Source organism: Silurus meridionalis, chromosome 6, assembly GCF_014805685.1.
Source record: "Silurus meridionalis isolate SWU-2019-XX chromosome 6, ASM1480568v1, whole genome shotgun sequence".
Taxonomy (NCBI): domain Eukaryota; kingdom Metazoa; phylum Chordata; class Actinopteri; order Siluriformes; family Siluridae; genus Silurus; species Silurus meridionalis.
In genome coordinates, this window is record NC_060889.1 from 23,936,499 (window position 1) to 23,956,142 (window position 19,644).

Consider the following 19,644-nt stretch of genomic DNA (forward strand, 5'->3'; position numbering starts at 1 on the left):
TTAATCTTTACTCAATGGTTAATTATCTTAAGACGTATAAATACACTGTAATCTTATGTTCTGAGCTTATAGTATAAATGCATACACAAGCAGCCATCTATCTTTAGCACGTTATATCTCTTGTGCTGCTTCATCTCCAGCATTTTACACATGATTGAACAGCTATTGTAATAGAGTTGGGTCTTTTCCCATTTTATGGCAGAGAATACAGTTCTGTTTCAGTTGTGCATACTTGTGTGTGATTATGTGTATTTTTGGTGTGTATTTCTTTTTGTTATCTGGTCGGGGCCAAGATCTGACTGCATATTAAACCAGATCAGCTCTCTGGTGCCCACAAGCCCTTCCCTTTTACCAACTGCAACCACGGATATTTAAAGAAACAATAAGTTTCCTTCTGCATGTGTATTTGTGTGTGTGTGTGTGTGTTTGAGAGAGAGAAAGAGAGAGAGAGAGAGAGAGAGAGAGAGAGAGAGAGAGAGAGAGAGTTTGTGTGCTTTGCATTTTTTGTGTGCCCCCTGCAGTCAAAAGTGGAAAAGACAACATGTGAAACTCATTATATAGATTTATTACACACAGACTGATATATTTCAAGTGTTTATTTTTTTTTTTTAATTTTGATGATTATTGCTTACAGCTAATGAAAACCCAAAATTCAAATTTTTGTCACATTCAAACAGCATGAAATGGCACAAATGCTTCTTACGACTGTCCAACATATAAACATGTTAATAGAAATAGAATATAAATAGAACAGTGGTGATTGAATTTATCTGGACAATGCTGCATTGGCCCCCCTGTAGAGTTACTTGCATATGTAAAATTAAGGAAGTTCTAAAAGAGTGGGGACAGGCCACTGATTCAAATAGTGTTTCTCAACAAAGGGTGTAACAGAACAAAAATATGTTTTGTTTAATGAGTGGGCAGGAGTTACATTGTTGCCATTTTACCAAAAAAACACAGTTTACAAAGTATTGTATACATGTCTCTATATTATTTACAGAAATGTATAGCTTTGGAAATGTATGACTACAGAATTTGAGAATATTGAAATAAAAAAAAATGCATGCATTTTAAATTGTTAATCACAATATTTGCCAGAAAAACAGTGGGCTGGTGGAAAACAGTCACTATTCTAACTTCACTATTTTTAAAGCAGACTCTTTGTTTATTTATTTATTTTAGGTGCATGGCACTTCTGGGACACCATTACTACTAGTAAGAGACGTCTACATAACACTTATTCAATACACACTAAAAAATACACAGTATAAACAACAAGGAAACAATAAAGGTCGCAGGTGCATGCAATGTTAGCATCCTTAAACAAGTTTATGAAAGAGACAAAGTACTGTAAGAATGACATGAAATGCAAACATAATATACTTGATTATTAACAATTTGTTGTTACATTGATATGGTTTTGTGTTTTTCATGAGTCCCTTGCTTGTTTTCAGCAGTTAAACTGCCTGTTCTACTTGAGAAAATCCTCCAGGAATCTGCACATTATTAAATTTTCCAGCAACTTTTGCATCTTTAGCATTTTTTTTTTTACCTCTTTTCATCAATTGTTATATAATTTTGAGATTTATTTTTTTAACCATTAGGACAACTGGGGAACTCGTACACAAATATTACAAAATGTGCAAACATTTAGTTTTTGTCAAGAAGGTAACATAGTTCACTGAGGTGTGACTTCCTACAAACATAGTCCCTGTCATTAATTCTGACAATTTATTTTTTTTATTTCTAATAAAAAAAAATTTAAATCTTAATTTATAATGTTGGTTATTTTTTATTTCATGTTGACCTTTATTTCTTTCTTTCTTTTTTCAGATTCACAGACTTTTTCGACCACCAATCAAGTTACTAGTAAGCTAACAAACTTTTCAGTGAAAATTATTATAATTTTTTTTTTTTAATAATAAATCTTAATTTATAATGTTGGTTATTTTTATTTCATGTTGACATGTTCTTTAATGAATGAATAAATGAATGAATGAATTTATTTATTTTCAGATTCATCAACTATGAGGGACACCTCAGAAGTTACTAGTAAGATACCTCTATATAGCAATTATTCTATACACACTGAACACATGAACAACATTGAAACAGCAGAAAACATAGGCAAAGATTTACTTTACTTGAAATTTCAAGAGACAATGTAAGGAATCTAAACAGTAAGTTGACTTTAAAAGGACAAGGGGTTTTCACATTAGCTTTGAGTATGTGAAAACAAAAAAACATTTCAGAAATTTACATTTGCATGACTCTTAATATTATGTTAAAAGATTGATACTGTTTTGTGTTTTTGAATTGTTGGTGTTGCTTGTTTGTCATTAGAAGTTAAACTGCCTGTTTTATTAAAATCCTCCAGGAACTGGCCATTATTTAATTTTACAACATATACCACATATTCCATCTTTTAAATGCTGGACATTTAATTCCTTTCTTTCTTTCTCGAGAATAATAATCACACACACACGCACACACGCACAAACATTTTATATATATATATATATATATATATATATATATATATATATATATATATATATATATATATATATATATATATGCGTTTAAATTGTTAATCACAATATTTGCCAGAAAAGCAGTGGCACTATTTTTAAAGCAGACTCTTTGTTTATTTATGGACATCACTCATACTAGAGTGACGTCTACATAACACTGATTCAATACACACTAAACATACACAGCATAAACAATATGGAAACAATAAAGGTCACAGGTACATGCAATGCTATCATCCTTAAACAAGTTTATGAAAGAGACCATGTACTGTAAGGATGACTATGCAGTAAGGTTTCAATATAAAATATAATATTAGTCTTGAATGCTGAAATAAAAGCTTTTAAAAGGTACTACAAAACCTCAAAACCAGTGTTGGGTGCCTGACAAATAGGGTCTCTAAGAGTGTGTCACACGGTGCATGTGTAAATATTTTTAATATTTCAAATTTAAATATTCTTTATTTTTTAACAATCGGGACAACTGGATAACTAATACACAACCACTACATTTAGTTACTACATTTAGTTATTCTCAAGAAGGTAGCATAGTTCACTGAGGTGTGGTGGCTGGTGGGAAACATAGTTCCTGTCCATAATCGTGATAACTTCATTACTTTTGAAAATTAAAAACTTTTATTTAAATGTTAGTTATTTTTAATATTTGACACTTTATTAAAAGTAAATTTTTTATGCATGGCCTGTCTGGAACACCACAGCTGTTACTCGTAAAACACGGGTAAAACAGTAGGCCCCGGCACGGAGGGTGTGATGCAGGATGCAGGAAACGCTCATCCAGCTTGCTGGGAGCACGCTGCTTCTGCTTCTCACCCGGCCAAGCTATCTCCAACTTGGACACGGCTTGCGTCACTACCTCCAGGAGCTCCTCAAACAGTGCCGGCAGGGGAGGCGAGAGAGGACTCATCCATCTCCATACCTTCTGCTAGGTCGGCCTGCGAGCCCCATGACCTTCGGCGCCGCTTCGCCTCGCCAAGATCAGGAACCCAAGCTGTGAGGGAAAGCACTCTCTGCAAAGAGTACGAATAGCCAAACAGTTACAGCACAGACAATCATCTCTCTTGAGAGCCAATCGAGCATGCTCCACTCCCAAACAAACAACACACAGCTCATTAGTTAAACCTCCCGCAATGCACCGAGGGGCAAAGAGGGACACACATGCGAAAGCCTGTCTGTTTTGCTATGTTGCACAGATCAACACAAAAAGCGCTTACCTGAACAACAGAAGCTAATGCCGCTACCTGCCGATGACTTCACGACGGAGCCAAGCCCTCAGCAAAGATTGGAAGCTGAGAGATGTCCTCGGCGGTGGTCTGGAGCTGAGAGGCGGCCACAGCGGGGACTGGAGGTAGAGAAATGCCCTCAGCAGAGACCGGGAATGGAGCCACGCCCTTAGCAGAGACTGGAAGCTGAGTGACGCCCTCAGCGGTGGTCTGGAGCTGAGAGACGGCCACCACGGGAACCAGGAACGGATCGACGTCCCCCCCAAAGGCCTGGAACGGAGCCCTTTCCACCACAGAAACCCGGACCGGTGCGGCGACCCTAGCGACCACCGATGAGGCTTACGGGCTGGAAGACCTCCTGGACGGCAACCAGAGACAGACCAACGCCCCTGACAGAGACCCGAGGATGAGCCACGTTTTTGTCAGTCCTGAGGCCAGACGACGCCCTCAATGGGGCTCAGAGGCTGAGTGATGACCTCGACAGGGTTCACTGGTGCAATGTCACCTTCCGGGGAGCTCAGGGGCGAAACGTCACTTTCCAGGGAACTTGAAGTCGAAACGTTGCCGTGAGAGGGGCTCCGAGGCGAGACGTCGCCGTGGGAGGAGCTCGGGAGCGAGACGTCACCGTGGGAGGAGCTCGGGAGCGAGACGTCGCCGGGGGAGGAGCTCGCGATTGAGACGTCGCTTTCAGAGAAAGCTGGGTCTGTGGGGTCGCCCTCAGAGGTATCTGGGACTATGACATCACAATCGGGTGGCTCTGGAAATGGCCAGTGGCTGTCAGAGGGGCCTTGAACAGCGATGAAGCTCTTCCCAGGGCCTTTACCCACCGCTTCCTCCTCGGAGAGGTCCAGTGCACGGTGATGCTTCCACCCAGACCCGGGCCGGTGTCCTCGCTTTCTGGGGCCCTTGGAACTGCCAGGCTGCCCTTACTTGCTCCTGGAGGCTTGACGTCACCTCCAGCGTGAATTGTGGACGATATGTTGCCTGGAATGCTCCTGGAACGGAGCTCTCCGGGAAATCCTGGTGCGGAACGGAGCTCTCCGGGACACTCCGGAACTGAACAGAGTTCTCGGGGACACTCGGGAGCGGAGAGGAGCTCTCCTTGGAGACCTGGAGCAGAGAGGAGCTCTCTGTGAAACTCTGGAGCGGGACGGAGCTCTTGGTGAAACTCTGGAGCGGACGGAGCTCCCGGAGGTGGGGAAGAGATAGTGGAGATCCGCTGTGAGAATCCCAAATTTTTCTTGTGAGAAGTTGGAGAAAACGGGAGTTAAACTGCCTGTTCTACTTGAGAAAATCCTCCAGGAATCTGCACATTATTTAATTTTCCAGCAACTTTTGCATCTTTAGCATTTTTTTTTTACCTCTTTTCATCAATTGTTATATAATTTTGAGATTTATTTTTTTAACCATTAGGACAACTGGGGAACTCGTACACAAATATTACAAAATGTGCAAACATTCAGTTTTTGTCAAGAAGGTAACATAGTTCACTGAGGTGTGACTTCTTACAAACATAGTCCCTGTCATTAATTCTGACAACTCATTTTTCTTTTATTTCTAATAAAAAAAAATTTAAATCTTAATTTATAATGTTGGTTATTTTTTATTTCATGTTGACCTTTATTTCTTTCTTTCTTTTTTCAGATTCACAGACTTTTTCGACCACCAATCAAGTTACTAGTAAGCTAACAAACTTTTCAGTGAAAATTATTATAATTTCTTTTTTCAATAATAAATCTTAATTTATAATGTTGGTTATTTTTATTTCATGTTGACATGTTCTTTAATGAATGAATAAATGAATGAATGAATTTATTTATTTTCAGATTCATCAACTATGAGGGACACCTCAGAAGTTACTAGTAAGATACCTTTATATAGCAATTATTCTATACACACTGAACACATGAACAACATTGAAACAGCAGAAAACATAGGCAAAGATTTACTTTACTTGAAATTTCAAGAGACAATGTAAGGAATCTAAACAGTAAGTTGACTTTAAAAGTACAAGGGGTTTTCACATTAGCTTTGAGTATGTGAAAACAAAAAAACATTTCAGAAGTTTACATTTGCATGACTCTTAATATTATGTTAAAAGATTGATACTGTTTTGTGTTTTTGAATTGTTGGTGTTGCTTTTTTGTCATTAGAAGTTAAACTGCCTGTTTTATTAAAATCCTCCAGGAACTGGCCATTATTTAATTTTACAACATATACCACATATTCCATCTTTTAAATGCTGGACATTTAATTCCTTTCTTTCTTTCTCGAGAATAATAATCACACACACACACGCACACACGCACAAACATTTTATATAAATATATATATATATATATATATATATATATATATATATATATATATATATATATATATATATATATATATGCGTTTTAAATTGTTAATCACAATATTTGCCAGAAAAGCAGTGGCACTATTTTTAAAGCAGACTCTTTGTTTATTTATGGACATCACTAGAGTGACGTCTACATAACACTGATTCAATACACACTAAACATACACAGCATAAACAATATGGAAACAATAAAGGTCACAGGTACATGCAATGCTATCATCCTTAAACAAGTTTATGAAAGAGACCATGTACTGTAAGGATGACTATGCAGTAAGGTTTCAATATAAAATATAATATTAGTCTTGAATGCTGAAATAAAAGCTTTTAAAAGGTACTACAAAACCTCAAAACCAGTGTTGGGTGCCTGACAAATAGGGTCTCTAAGAGTGTGTCACACGGGTGCATGTGTAAATATTTTTAATATTTCAAATTTAAATATTCTTTATTTTTTAACAATCGGGACAACTGGATAACTAATACACAACCACTACATTTAGTTACTACATTTAGTTATTCTCAAGAAGGTAGCATAGTTCACTGAGGTGTGGTGGCTGGTGGGAAACATAGTTCCTGTCCATAATCGTGATAACTTCATTACTTTTGAAAATTAAAAAAACTTTTATTTAAATGTTAGTTATTTTTTAATATTTGACACTTTATTAAAAGTAAATTTTTTTTATGCATGGCCTGTCTGGAACACCACAGCTGTTACTCGTAAAACACGGGTAAAACAGTAGGCCCCGGCACGGAGGGTGTGATGCAGGATGCAGGAAACGCTCATCCAGCTTGCTGGGAGCACGCTGCTTCTGCTTCTCACCCGGCCAAGCTATCTCCAACTTGGACACGGCTTGCGTCACTACCTCCAGGAGCTCCTCAAACAGTGCCGGCAGGGGAGGCGAGAGAGGACTCATCCATCTCCATACCTTCTGCTAGGTCGGCCTGCGAGCCGCATGACCTTCGGCGCCGCTTCGCCTCGCCAAGATCAGGAACCCAAGCTGTGAGGGAAAGCACTCTCTGCAAAGAGTACGAATAGCCAAACAGTTACAGCACAGACAATCATCTCTCTTGAGAGCCAATCGAGCATGCTCCACTCCCAAACAAACAACACACAGCTCATTAGTTAAACCTCCCGCAATGCACCGAGGGGCAAAGAGGGACACACATGCGAAAGCCTGTCTGTTTTGCTATGTTGCACAGATCAACACAAAAAGCGCTTACCTGAACAACAGAAGCTAATGCCGCTACCTGCCGATGACGTCACGACGGAGCCAAGCCCTCAGCAAAGATTGGAAGCTGAGAGATGTCCTCGGCGGTGGTCTGGAGCTGAGGCGGCCACAGCGGGGACTGGAGGTAGAGAAATGCCCTCAGCAGAGACCGGGAATGGAGCCACGCCCTTAGCAGAGACTGGAAGCTGAGTGACGCCCTCAGCGGTGGTCTGGAGCTGAGAGACGGCCACCACGGGAACCAGGAACGGATCGACGTCCCCCCCAAAGGCCTGGAACGGAGCCCTTTCCACCACAGAAACCCGGACCGGTGCGGCGACCCTAGCGACCACCGATGAGGCTTACGGGCTGGAAGACCTCCTGGACGGCAACCAGAGACAGACCAACGCCCCTGACAGAGACCCGAGGATGAGCCACGTTTTTGTCAGTCCTGAGGCCAGACGACGCCCTCAATGGGGCTCAGAGGCTGAGTGATGACCTCGACAGGGTTCACTGGTGCAATGTCACCTTCCGGGGAGCTCAGGGGCGAAACGTCACTTTCCAGGGAACTTGAAGTCGAAACGTTGCCGTGAGAGGGGCTCCGAGGCGAGACGTCGCCGTGGGAGGAGCTCGGGAGCGAGACGTCACCGTGGGAGGAGCTCGGGAGCGAGGCGTCGCCGGGGAGGAGCTCGCGATTGAGGCGTCGCTTTCAGAGAAAGCTGGGTCTGTGGGGTCGCCCTCAGAGGTATCTGGGACTATGACATCACAATCGGGTGGCTCTGGAAATGGCCGGTGGCTGTCAGAGGGGCCTTGAACAGCGATGAAGCTCTTCCCAGGGCCTTTACCCACCGCTTCCTCCTCGGAGAGGTCCAGTGCACGGTGATGCTTCCACCCAGACCCGGGCCGGTGTCCTCGCTTTCTGGGGCCCTTGGAACTGCCAGGCTGCCCTTACTTGCTCCTGGAGGCTTGACGTCACCTCCAGCGTGAATTGTGGACGATATGTTGCCTGGAATGCTCCTGGAACGGAGCTCTCCGGGAAATCCTGGTGCGGAACGGAGCTCTCCGGGACACTCCGGAACTGAACAGAGTTCTCGGGGACACTCGGGAGCGGAGAGGAGCTCTCCTTGGAGACCTGGAGCAGAGAGGAGCTCTCTGTGAAACTCTGGAGCGGGACGGAGCTCTTGGTGAAACTCTGGAGCGGTCGGAGCTCCCGGAGGTGGGGAAGAGATAGTGGAGATCCGCTGTGAGAATCCCAAATTTTTCTTGTGAGAAGTTGGAGAAAACGGGAGTTAAACTGCCTGTTCTACTTGAGAAAATCCTCCAGGAATCTGCACATTATTTAATTTTCCAGCAACTTTTGCATCTTTAGCATTTTTTTTTTACCTCTTTTCATCAATTGTTATATAATTTTGAGATTTATTTTTTTAACCATTAGGACAACTGGGGAACTCGTACACAAATATTACAAAATGTGCAAACATTAAAAATTTAAATCTTAATTTATAATGTTGGTTATTTTTTATTTCATGTTGACCTTTATTTCTTTCTTTCTTTTTTCAGATTCACAGACTTTTTCGACCACCAATCAAGTTACTAGTAAGCTAACAAACTTTTCAGTGAAAATTATTATAATTTCTTTTTTCAATAATAAATCTTAATTTATAATGTTGGTTATTTTTATTTCATGTTGACATGTTCTTTAATGAATGAATAAATGAATGAATGAATTTATTTATTTTCAGATTCATCAACTATGAGGGACACCTCAGAAGTTACTAGTAAGATACCTTTATATAGCAATTATTCTATACACACTGAACACATGAACAACATTGAAACAGCAGAAAACATAGGCAAAGATTTACTTTACTTGAAATTTCAAGAGACAATGTAAGGAATCTAAACAGTAAGTTGACTTTAAAAGTACAAGGGGTTTTCACATTAGCTTTGAGTATGTGAAAACAAAAAAACATTTCAGAAGTTTACATTTGCATGACTCTTAATATTATGTTAAAAGATTGATACTGTTTTGTGTTTTGAATTGTTGGTGTTGCTTTTTGTCATTAGAAGTTAAACTGCCTGTTTTATTAAAATCCTCCAGGAACTGGCCATTATTTAATTTTACAACATATACCACATATTCCATCTTTTAAATGCTGGACATTTAATTCCTTTCTTTCTTTCTCGAGAATAATAATCACACACACACGCACACACGCACAAACATTTTATATAAATATATATATATATATATATATATATATATATATATATATATATATATATATATATATATATATATATATATATGCGTTTTAAATTGTTAATCACAATATTTGCCAGAAAAGCAGTGGCACTATTTTTAAAGCAGACTCTTTGTTTATTTATGGACATCACTAGAGTGACGTCTACATAACACTGATTCAATACACACTAAACATACACAGCATAAACAATATGGAAACAATAAAGGTCACAGGTACATGCAATGCTATCATCCTTAAACAAGTTTATGAAAGAGACCATGTACTGTAAGGATGACTATGCAGTAAGGTTTCAATATAAAATATAATATTAGTCTTGAATGCTGAAATAAAAGCTTTTAAAAGGTACTACAAAACCTCAAAAACCAGTGTTGGGTGCCTGACAAATAGGGTCTCTAAGAGTGTGTCACACGGGTGCATGTGTAAATATTTTTAATATTTCAAATTTAAATATTCTTTATTTTTTAACAATCGGGACAACTGGATAACTAATACACAACCACTACATTTAGTTACTACATTTAGTTATTCTCAAGAAGGTAGCATAGTTCACTGAGGTGTGGTGGCTGGTGGGAAACATAGTTCCTGTCCATAATCGTGATAACTTCATTACTTTTGAAAATTAAAAAAACTTTTATTTAAATGTTAGTTATTTTTTAATATTTGACACTTTATTAAAAGTAAATTTTTTTTATGCATGGCCTGTCTGGAACACCACAGCTGTTACTCGTAAAACACGGGTAAAACAGTAGGCCCCGGCACGGAGGGTGTGATGCAGGATGCAGGAAACGCTCATCCAGCTTGCTGGGAGCACGCTGCTTCTGCTTCTCACCCGGCCAAGCTATCTCCAACTTGGACACGGCTTGCGTCACTACCTCCAGGAGCTCCTCAAACAGTGCCGGCAGGGGAGGCGAGAGAGGACTCATCCATCTCCATACCTTCTGCTAGGTCGGCCTGCGAGCCGCATGACCTTCGGCGCCGCCTCGCCAAGATCAGGAACCCAAGCTGTGAGGGAAAGCACTCTCTGCAAAGAGTACGAATAGCCAAACAGTTACAGCACAGACAATCATCTCTCTTGAGAGCCAATCGAGCATGCTCCACTCCCAAACAAACAACACACAGCTCATTAGTTAAACCTCCGCAATGCACCGAGGGCAAGAGGGACACACATGCAAAGCCTGTCTGTTTTGCTATGTTGCACAGATCAACACAAAAAGCGCTTACCTGAACAACAGAAGCTAATGCCGCTACCTGCCGATGACGTCACGACGGAGCCAAGCCCTCAGCAAAGATTGGAAGCTGAGAGATGTCCTCGGCGGTGGTCTGAGCTGAGAGGCGGCCACAGCGGGACTGGAGGTAGAGAAATGCCCTCAGCAGAGACCGGGAATGGAGCCACGCCCTTAGCAGAGACTGGAAGCTGAGTGGCGCCCTCAGCGGTGGTCTGGAGCTGAGAGCGGCCACCACGGGAACCAGGAACGGATCGACGTCCCCAAAGGCCTGAACGGAGCCCTTTCCACCACAGAAACCCGGACGGTGCGGCGACCCTAGCGACCACCGATGAGGCTTACGGGCTGGAAGACCTCCTGGACGGCAACCAGAGACAGACCAACGCCCCTGACAGAGACCCGAGGATGAGCCACGTTTTTGTCAGTCCTGAGGCCAGACGACGCCCTCAATGGGGCTCAGAGGCTGAGTGATGACCTCGACAGGGTTCACTGGTGCAATGTCACCTTCCGGGAGCTCAGGGGCGGCGTCACTTTCCAGGAACTTGAAGTCGAAACGTTGCCGTGAGAGGGGCTCCGAGGCGAGACGTCGCCGTGGGAGGAGCTCGGGAGCGAGACGTCACCGTGGGAGGAGCTCGGGAGCGAGACGTCGCCGGGGGAGGAGCTCGCGATTGAGACGTCGCTTTCAGAGAAAGCTGGGTCTGTGGGGTCGCCCTCAGAGGTATCTGGGACTATGACATCACAATCGGGTGGCTCTGGAAATGGCGGTGGCTGTCAGAGGGCCTTGAACAGCGATGAAGCTCTTCCCAGGGCCTTTACCCACCGCTTCCTCCTCGGAGAGGTCCAGTGCACGGTGATGCTTCCACCCAGACCCGGGCCGGTGTCCTCGCTTTCTGGGGCCCTTGGAACTGCCAGGCTGCCCTTACTTGCTCCTGGAGGCTTGACGTCACCTCCAGCGTGAATTGTGGACGATATGTTGCCTGGAATGCTCCTGGAACGGAGCTCTCCGGGAAATCCTGGTGCGGAACGGAGCTCTCCGGGACACTCCGGAATGGAACGGAGCTCTCGGGGACACTCGGGAGCGGAGAGGATCTCTCCTTGGAGACCTGGAGCAGAGAGGAGCTCTCTGTGAAACTCTGGAGCGGGACGGAGCTCTTGGTGAAACTCTGGAGCGGACGGAGCTCCCGGAGGTGGGGAAGAGATAGTGGAGATCCACTGTGAGAATCCCAAATTTTTCTTGTGAGAAGTTGGAGAAAACGGGAGTTAAACTGCCTGTTCTACTTGAAAAAATCCTCCAGGAATCTGCACATTATTTAATTTTCCAGCAACTTTTGCATCTTTAGCATTTTTTTTTTACCTCTTTTCATCAATTGTTATATAATTTTGAGATTTATTTTTTTAACCATTAGGACAACTGGGGAACTCGTACACAAATATTACAAAATGTGCAAACATTCAGTTTTTGTCAAGAAGGTAACATAGTTCACTGAGGTGTGACTTCTTACAAACATAGTCCCTGTCATTAATTCTGACAACTCATTTTCTTTTATTTCTAATAAAAAAAAATTTAAATCTTAATTTATAATGTTGGTTATTTTTTATTTCATGTTGACCTTTATTTCTTTCTTTCTTTTTCAGATTCACAGACTTTTTCGACCACCAATCAAGTTACTAGTAAGCTAACAAACTTTTCAGTGAAAATTATTATAATTTTTTTTTTCAATAATAAATCTTAATTTATAATGTTGGTTATTTTTATTTCATGTTGACATGTTCTTTAATGAATGAATAAATGAATGAATGAATTTATTTATTTTCAGTTTCATCAACTATGAGGGACACCTCAGAAGTTACTAGTAAGATACCTCTATATAGCAATTATTCTATACACACTGAACACATGAACAACATTGAAACAGCAGAAAACATAGGCAAAGATTTACTTTACTTGAAATTTCAAGAGACAATGTAAGGAATCTAAACAGTAAGTTGACTTTAAAAGGACAAGGGGTTTTCACATTAGCTTTGAGTATGTGAAAACAAAAAAACATTTCAGAAGTTTACATTTGCATGACTCTTAATATTATGTTAAAAGATTGATACTGTTTTGTGTTTTTGAATTGTTGGTGTTGCTTGTTTGTCATTAGAAGTTAAACTGCCTGTTTTATTAAAATCCTCCAGGAACTGGCCATTATTTAATTTTACAACATATACCACATATTCCATCTTTTAAATGCTGGACATTTAATTCCTTTCTTTCTTTCTTTCTCGAGAATAATAATCACACACACACACACAAACATTTTATATATATATATATATATATATATATATATATATATATATATATATATATATATATATATATATATGCGTTTTAAATTGTTAATCACAATATTTGCCAGAAAAGCAGTGGCACTATTTTTAAAGCAGACTCTTTGTTTATTTATGGACATCACTCATACTAGAGTGACGTCTACATAACACTGATTCAATACACACTAAACATACACAGCATAAACAATATGGAAACAATAAAGGTCACAGGTACATGCAATGCTATCATCCTTAAACAAGTTTATGAAAGAGACCATGTACTGTAAGGATGACTATGCAGTAAGGTTTCAATATAAAATATAATATTAGTCTTGAATGCTGAAATAAAAGCTTTTAAAAGGTACTACAAAACCTCAAAAACCAGTGTTGGGTGCCTGACAAATAGGGTCTCTAAGAGTGTGTCACACGGGTGCATGTGTAAATATTTTTAATATTTCAAATTTAAATATTCTTTATTTTTTAACAATCGGGACAACTGGATAACTAATACACAACCACTACATTTAGTTACTACATTTAGTTATTCTCAAGAAGGTAGCATAGTTCACTGAGGTGTGGTGGCTGGTGGGAAACATAGTTCCTGTCCATAATCGTGATAACTTCATTACTTTTGAAAATTAAAAACTTTTATTTAAATGTTAGTTATTTTTAATATTTGACACTTTATTAAAAGTAAATTTTTTATGCATGGCCTGTCTAGAACACCACAGCTGTTACTCGTAAAACACGGGTAAAACAGTAGGCCCCGGCACGGAGGGTGTGATGCAGGATGCAGGAAACGCTCATCCAGCTTGCTGGGAGCACGCTGCTTCTGCTTCTCACCCGGCCAAGCTATCTCAACTTGGACACAGCTTGCGTCACTACCTCCAGGAGCTCCTCAAACAGTGCCGGCAGGGGAGGCGAGAGGACTCATCCATCTCCATACCTTCTGCTAGGTCGGCCTGCGAGCCCCATGACCTTCGGCGCCGCTTCGCCTCGCCAAGATCAGGAACCCAAGCTGTGAGGGAAAGCACTCTCTGCAGAGAGTACGAATAGCCAAACAGTTACAGCACAGACAATCATCTCTCTTGAGAGCCAATTGAGCATGCTCCACTCCCAAACAAACAAAACACAGTTAATTAGTTAAACCTCCGCAATGCACCGAGGGCAAGAGGGACACACATGCAGCCTGTCTGTTTTGCTATGTTGCACAGATCAACACAAAAGCGCTTACCTGAACAACAGAAGCTAATGCCGCTACCTGCCGATGACGTCACGACGGAGCCAAGCCCTCAGCAAAGATTGGAAGCTGAGAGATGTCCTCGGCAGTGGTCTGGAGCTGAGAGGCGGCCACAGCGGGGACTGGAGGCGGAGAAATGCCCTCAGCAGAGACCGGGAACGGAGCCACGCCCTTAGCAGAGACTGGAAGCTGAGTGACGCCCTCGGCGGTGGTCTGGAGCTGAGAGACGGCCACCACGGGAACCAGGAACGGATCGACGTCCCCCCCAAAGGCCTGAAACGGAGCCCTTTCCACCACAGAAACCCGGACCGGTGCGGCGACCCTAGCGACCACCGATGAGGCTTACAGGCTGGAAGACCTCCTGGATGGCAACCAGAGACAGAGCAACACCCCTGACAGAGACCCGAGGATGAGCCACGTTTTCGTCAGTCCTGAGGCCAGACGACGCCCTCAATGGGGCTCAGAGGCTGAGTGATGACCTCGACAGGGTTCACTGGTGCAATGTCGCCTTCCGGGGAGCTCAGGGGCGAAACGTCACTTTTCAGGGAACTTGAAGTCGAGACGTCGCCGTGAGAGGGGCTCGGGAGCGAGACATCGCCGGGGGAGGAGCTCGGGAGTGAGACGTCACTTTCAGAGAAAGCTGAGTCTGTGGGGTCGCCCTCAGAGGTATCTGGGACTGCGACATCACAATCGGGTGGCTCTGGAAATGGCCGGTGGCTGTCAGAGGGGCCTTGAACAGCGATGAAGCTCTCCCCAGGGCCTTTACCCACCGCTTCCTCCTCGGAGAGGTCCAGTGCACGGTGATGCTTCCACCCAGACCCGGGCCGGTGTCCTCGCTTTCTGGGGCCCTTGGAACTGCCAGGCTGCCCTTACTTGCTCCTGGAGGCTTGACATCACCTCCAGCGTGAATTGTGGACGATATGTTGCCTGGAATGCTCCCGGAACGGAGCTCTCCCGGAAATCCTGGTGCGGAACAGAGCTCTCTGGGACACTCCGGAACGGAACGGAGCTCTCGGGGACACTCGGGAGCGGAGAGGAGCTCTCCATGGAGACCTGGAGCAGGACGGAGCTCTTGGTGAAACTCTGGAGCGGACGGAGCTCCCGAAGGTGGGGAAGAGATAGTGGAGATCCGCTGTGAGAATCCTGAGTTTTCTTGTGAGAAGTTGAAGAAAACGGGTGCACGAGCCGAACTCGCCTCCAGTCGCGCTCCACAACTCACTGGCTAGAGAGGGATTCTCCAGACAGCAGAGAGATGTAAAGTGTGATCCTTGCTCTCTCCGTTGGGTAGGAGGCTAAATTCGACTCCACATATCCACCAACGCTCCATAAAAATCGTGGCTGCTGAGCATAATCCGCGTGAAACGGCAGCGGGTTTCCGGGTTTTCCCCGGGACGGAGCTTGGCGGTCGATTCATCGCGGCAGAGCGAATCCTTCCTCCGAGGTTCGGTTTGCGCCAGGTCCACGGCTGTAATCCGATCATTTTCCTTTTTTTTTCTTTTCTCCTTTTTCTTCTTTTTCCTTTTTTTTCTGTGTCCGTATATTCCCTTTCAGAGGTCCGTTATTCTGTCATGCGGCAAACGGAGGCAGAACCCGAAGTGCAAACAAAACGGGTTTTATTTACATAAAAGGCAGAACCAACACAAATACCTGCTTTCACAGGGATAATCCAGTGGTGCGCTCTGAGAGCGCGGCCCACAGAGTCCCAAACTGGCGATAGGCAGTCCGTGGTAATAATCCAATAGTGCGCTTGGGAAAGCGCAGCGCTGGGCTGGAACGGAGGAGCGTAATCCACACAGCGAGCGCATAGAAAGCCGAACCTGGAGGAGCGGGGTAATCCGGGATGCACTTCAGAAGGGAAGCGCAGCTGTGGAGAGAGTGAGGAGTCCGAAACGAACAGGTACGTAGCGAGAAAGTGCATACGTGACGAGAACATCACCGACATGAACCTACAATAACGGACCAGGAGTGTGGGTGAATGTGGGGTTTATATTGGCGCTGGGAATGAGTGAGTAAATGAGCCTCTGGTGTTCTCCATGAAGACCGATTGTGAGCAGCTCCTTGCGGTTGGGGCATGCACGAGAGAAGGAGCGAGGTGCATCGGGGAATGCCGAGGTTTGACAGCCACTGAAGGGGGCATGCCAGGGGGATTCTTGACAAAAATGTGACACTTTGATTGTTTTTTTTTTTCTTTCTTTCTTTCTCTTTAAATGCATGGCCTGTCTGTAACATTACAGCTGTTACTTCTTACACACATAGTCCCTGTAATTAATTCTGATAACTCCATTTTTATTTTTATTTTTTTAATTGACACTTTTAGAAAAATAGTTAGAAAAAAAATTACTAGACATTACACATTTTAAAAGCTGGCGATAAATACATGAGAAAGTAAGAAATTATATTAGATTCATCAGCTATGAGGAAGTTACTAGTAACAAGTTTCTATATAGCAATTATTCTATACACACTGAACACATGAACAACATTGAAACAGTAGAAAACAGGCAAAGATTTACTTTCTTTAAGAAGTTTAATTAAATTACAAAAGACAGTGTAAGGAATCTGAGCAGTAAGTTGACCTAAAAAGGACAAGGAGTCTTCACATTAGCTTTGAGTTTGTGAAAACTAAAAAATATTTCAGAAGTTTACATTTGTTTGATTATTAATATTATGTTGTATAATTGATACTTTATGTTTCTTGAATTGTTGGTGTCACTTGTTTGTCAAGTAAAAGTTAAACTGCTTGATTTCTTCCAGGAACTGCCCATTATTTAATTTGACAACATATACCACATATTCCATCTTTTAAACATACACAGTATAAACAAAATGGAAACAATAAAGGTCACAGGTACATGCAATGTTAGCATCCTTATGTGTACACAACTATTACAAAACGTGCAAACATTGTTTTTCTCACGAAAGTAACATAGTTCACTGAGGTGTAGTGGCTGGTGGGAAAAATCATCCCTGTCCATAATCATGACATATTCATTACATTTAAAAACTGAGACTTTTTATTAATTTTTAAATTGTCAGGGATTCCCCTGCCACGCCCCCCTCGGCCGCTGTCAGAGATTCTCCCTGCCATGCCCCCCTCAGTAGCTGTCACTTTGCCTCGTTATCCTTTGCCGGCCATGATCACCGACAGCTGTGGCTCGTTATGGACTAGACTATATAAACTCACGTTCTCGAGTCACAGGCTGTCGGTTCTTAAAATGTCATGCTGGTGATTCCTCGTAGCTGCTCGACCGCCAGCATTCCCCGCTGGTTCCGTTTCCCAACTCCGTTCCGTGTTGGACTACTCTTGGCCCCAGGAGGATTACTTTCATTTTGCTTTCCGTTGGACTTTAACTTCCGTTGTGGATTACTCGTCTCGAGCGGATATCTTTGTTTGCTTCTCTCCTCTGCATATGTGAGTGTTTTTTGGTTGAACTGTTTTCAATAAACTATGATTGACTCACTTCCGCTTCCGCGTCATGGTCGTCAGCCTGACAGAAGAACCGACCCAGACCGAAAGCGGATTCGCCCAGCCGCGATGCCAACCGCGGTGGATCGGCAACCAGTCTTCGGGTTTCCAACGGAAGCTCAGTGCCGCTCCTAGCGGTTCGGAACCACAAACGCCGGACCATGAGAACGCGGCTGCGCCACGCCCCTCCGCAAGCGCGAGGGGATTTCCGGCTCGCTTCTCCGGGAAAGGAGAAGAATTGGGCAGGTTCCTGAGAAGCATCGTCGAGTATGCGGAGGAAGATTTTTCCCAGTTCCCCTCCGAACGAGCCAAGATCGCCTTCTGCGTTTCTCTCCTGTCTGGTGACGCTCTCTCTAAAACCAGCAAATTATGGAGCGCCAAAGGGGGCAATTTTGGCTCAGCTTTTTTGCGAGCTTCTTCTGGGGATGTGTGGGATGGAGGTGACGGATCTCCACGACAGTCCCCTTGAGGATGAAAACGCTTCGTTCCAAGGTTCTTCAGGGCACGTGACTCAAACCCAGGATTCTTCAGAGTACGTGGCTCTGGTTCAGGATTCTCCACAGTGCTCGGCAGCGGTCCAAGGTGCTTCAGAGCGCGCAGCTCCATTCCAGGATTCTTCCAGGTTCTCGGTTCCATCCCTGTGCATCCAAGAACGCGAGGCTCAGTTCCAGGGATTCCACAGACACATGGCTCTGCCCCTGGATCTGTACAAGCTCGCTGCTGTGTTCCGGGGTTCTTGTGGACGCTCTGCACCATCTCCGAGCGTCTGCGAGCGCGCCATGGCATCCCAGCATTCCCACGAGCTGTCCGTGCCGCCACAGAACATCTACAAGCGCGCTGCCCTGTTTCGAGTTTCCCGTGGGTGCGCCTCTCCGCCACAGTGTCTCCAGGAGCGCGCCTCTCACCACAGTGTCTCCAGGAGCACGCCTCTCCGCCACAGTGTCTCCACGAGTGCGCCTCTCCGCCATAGTGTCTCCACGAGCGCGCCTTTCCACCACAGACCCGTCACAAGCACGCCTCTCCTCCACAGACCCTTCACGAGCGCGCCTTTTCGCCACAGACCCGTCACGAGCGCGCATCTCCGCCACAGACCCGTCACGAGCGCGCCGAGCCACCACAGACCCGTCATGAGCGCGCCGAGCCGCCACAGACCCGTCACGAGCGCGCCGAGCTGCCACAGACCCGTCACGAGCGCGCCGAGCTGCCACAGAGTTCCGCCGAGGGTGCCGCTCAGCCTCAGAGTTCCGCCGAGGGTGCCGCTCAGCCACAGAGTTCCGCCGAGGGTTCCGCTCAGCCACAGAGTTCCACTGAGGGTGCCGCTCAGCCACAGAGTCCCCAAGAAAGCTCAGCCCCGTTCATAGGCCATGAAGAGATCGTCGTACCGCCGCCTGGCCACGAGGAGGATGTCGTACCGGTGCCTGGCCGTGAAGAGATTGTCGTACCGCCGCCTGGCTGCCAGTGGGACGTCGTACCGCCGCCCGGCCGCGAAGAGGCTCCACAGAAGGCGGGCTCCACAGAAGGCGACGGCTCGCCCCCGGGCTCCACAGAAGGTGACGTCTCGCCCGCCGGGCTCCACAGAAGGCGACGCCCCCAAGTCTCCCTCAGGGCGAAGGCTCGCCCCCAAGTCTCCCTCAGGGCGAAGACTCGCCCCCAAGTCCTCCTCAGGGCGAAGGCTCGCCCCCAAGTCCTTCTCAGGGCGAAGGCCTGCCCGCAAGTCTTTCTCAGGTCAACGGCTCGCCTCCAGGTTCCCCGCAGGTTGACGTCTAGCCTCCAGGTTCCCCGCAGGTCGACGGCTCGCC

General features: G+C 44.6%; 1 protein-coding gene across 1 annotated transcript in view; it reads left to right on the plus strand.

Moving 5' to 3' along the window:
• Window positions 1-1,186: 1,186 nt before the first annotated feature.
• LOC124387224 (Fc receptor-like protein 5) overlaps window positions 1,187-19,644 on the plus strand; it is a 111,051-nt gene continuing 92,593 nt past the window's right edge. Inside the window, exons 1-9 of the mRNA XM_046851441.1 lie at window positions 1,187-1,215; window positions 1,834-1,869; window positions 2,017-2,052; window positions 5,417-5,452; window positions 5,599-5,634; window positions 8,897-8,932; window positions 9,079-9,114; window positions 12,462-12,497; window positions 12,644-12,679. Of these exons, the coding sequence (XP_046707397.1) occupies window positions 2,028-2,052; window positions 5,417-5,452; window positions 5,599-5,634; window positions 8,897-8,932; window positions 9,079-9,114; window positions 12,462-12,497; window positions 12,644-12,679 (241 nt within the window). The 5' untranslated portion in view covers window positions 1,187-1,215; window positions 1,834-1,869; window positions 2,017-2,027. The remainder of the gene's footprint in view (window positions 1,216-1,833; window positions 1,870-2,016; window positions 2,053-5,416; window positions 5,453-5,598; window positions 5,635-8,896; window positions 8,933-9,078; window positions 9,115-12,461; window positions 12,498-12,643; window positions 12,680-19,644) is intronic.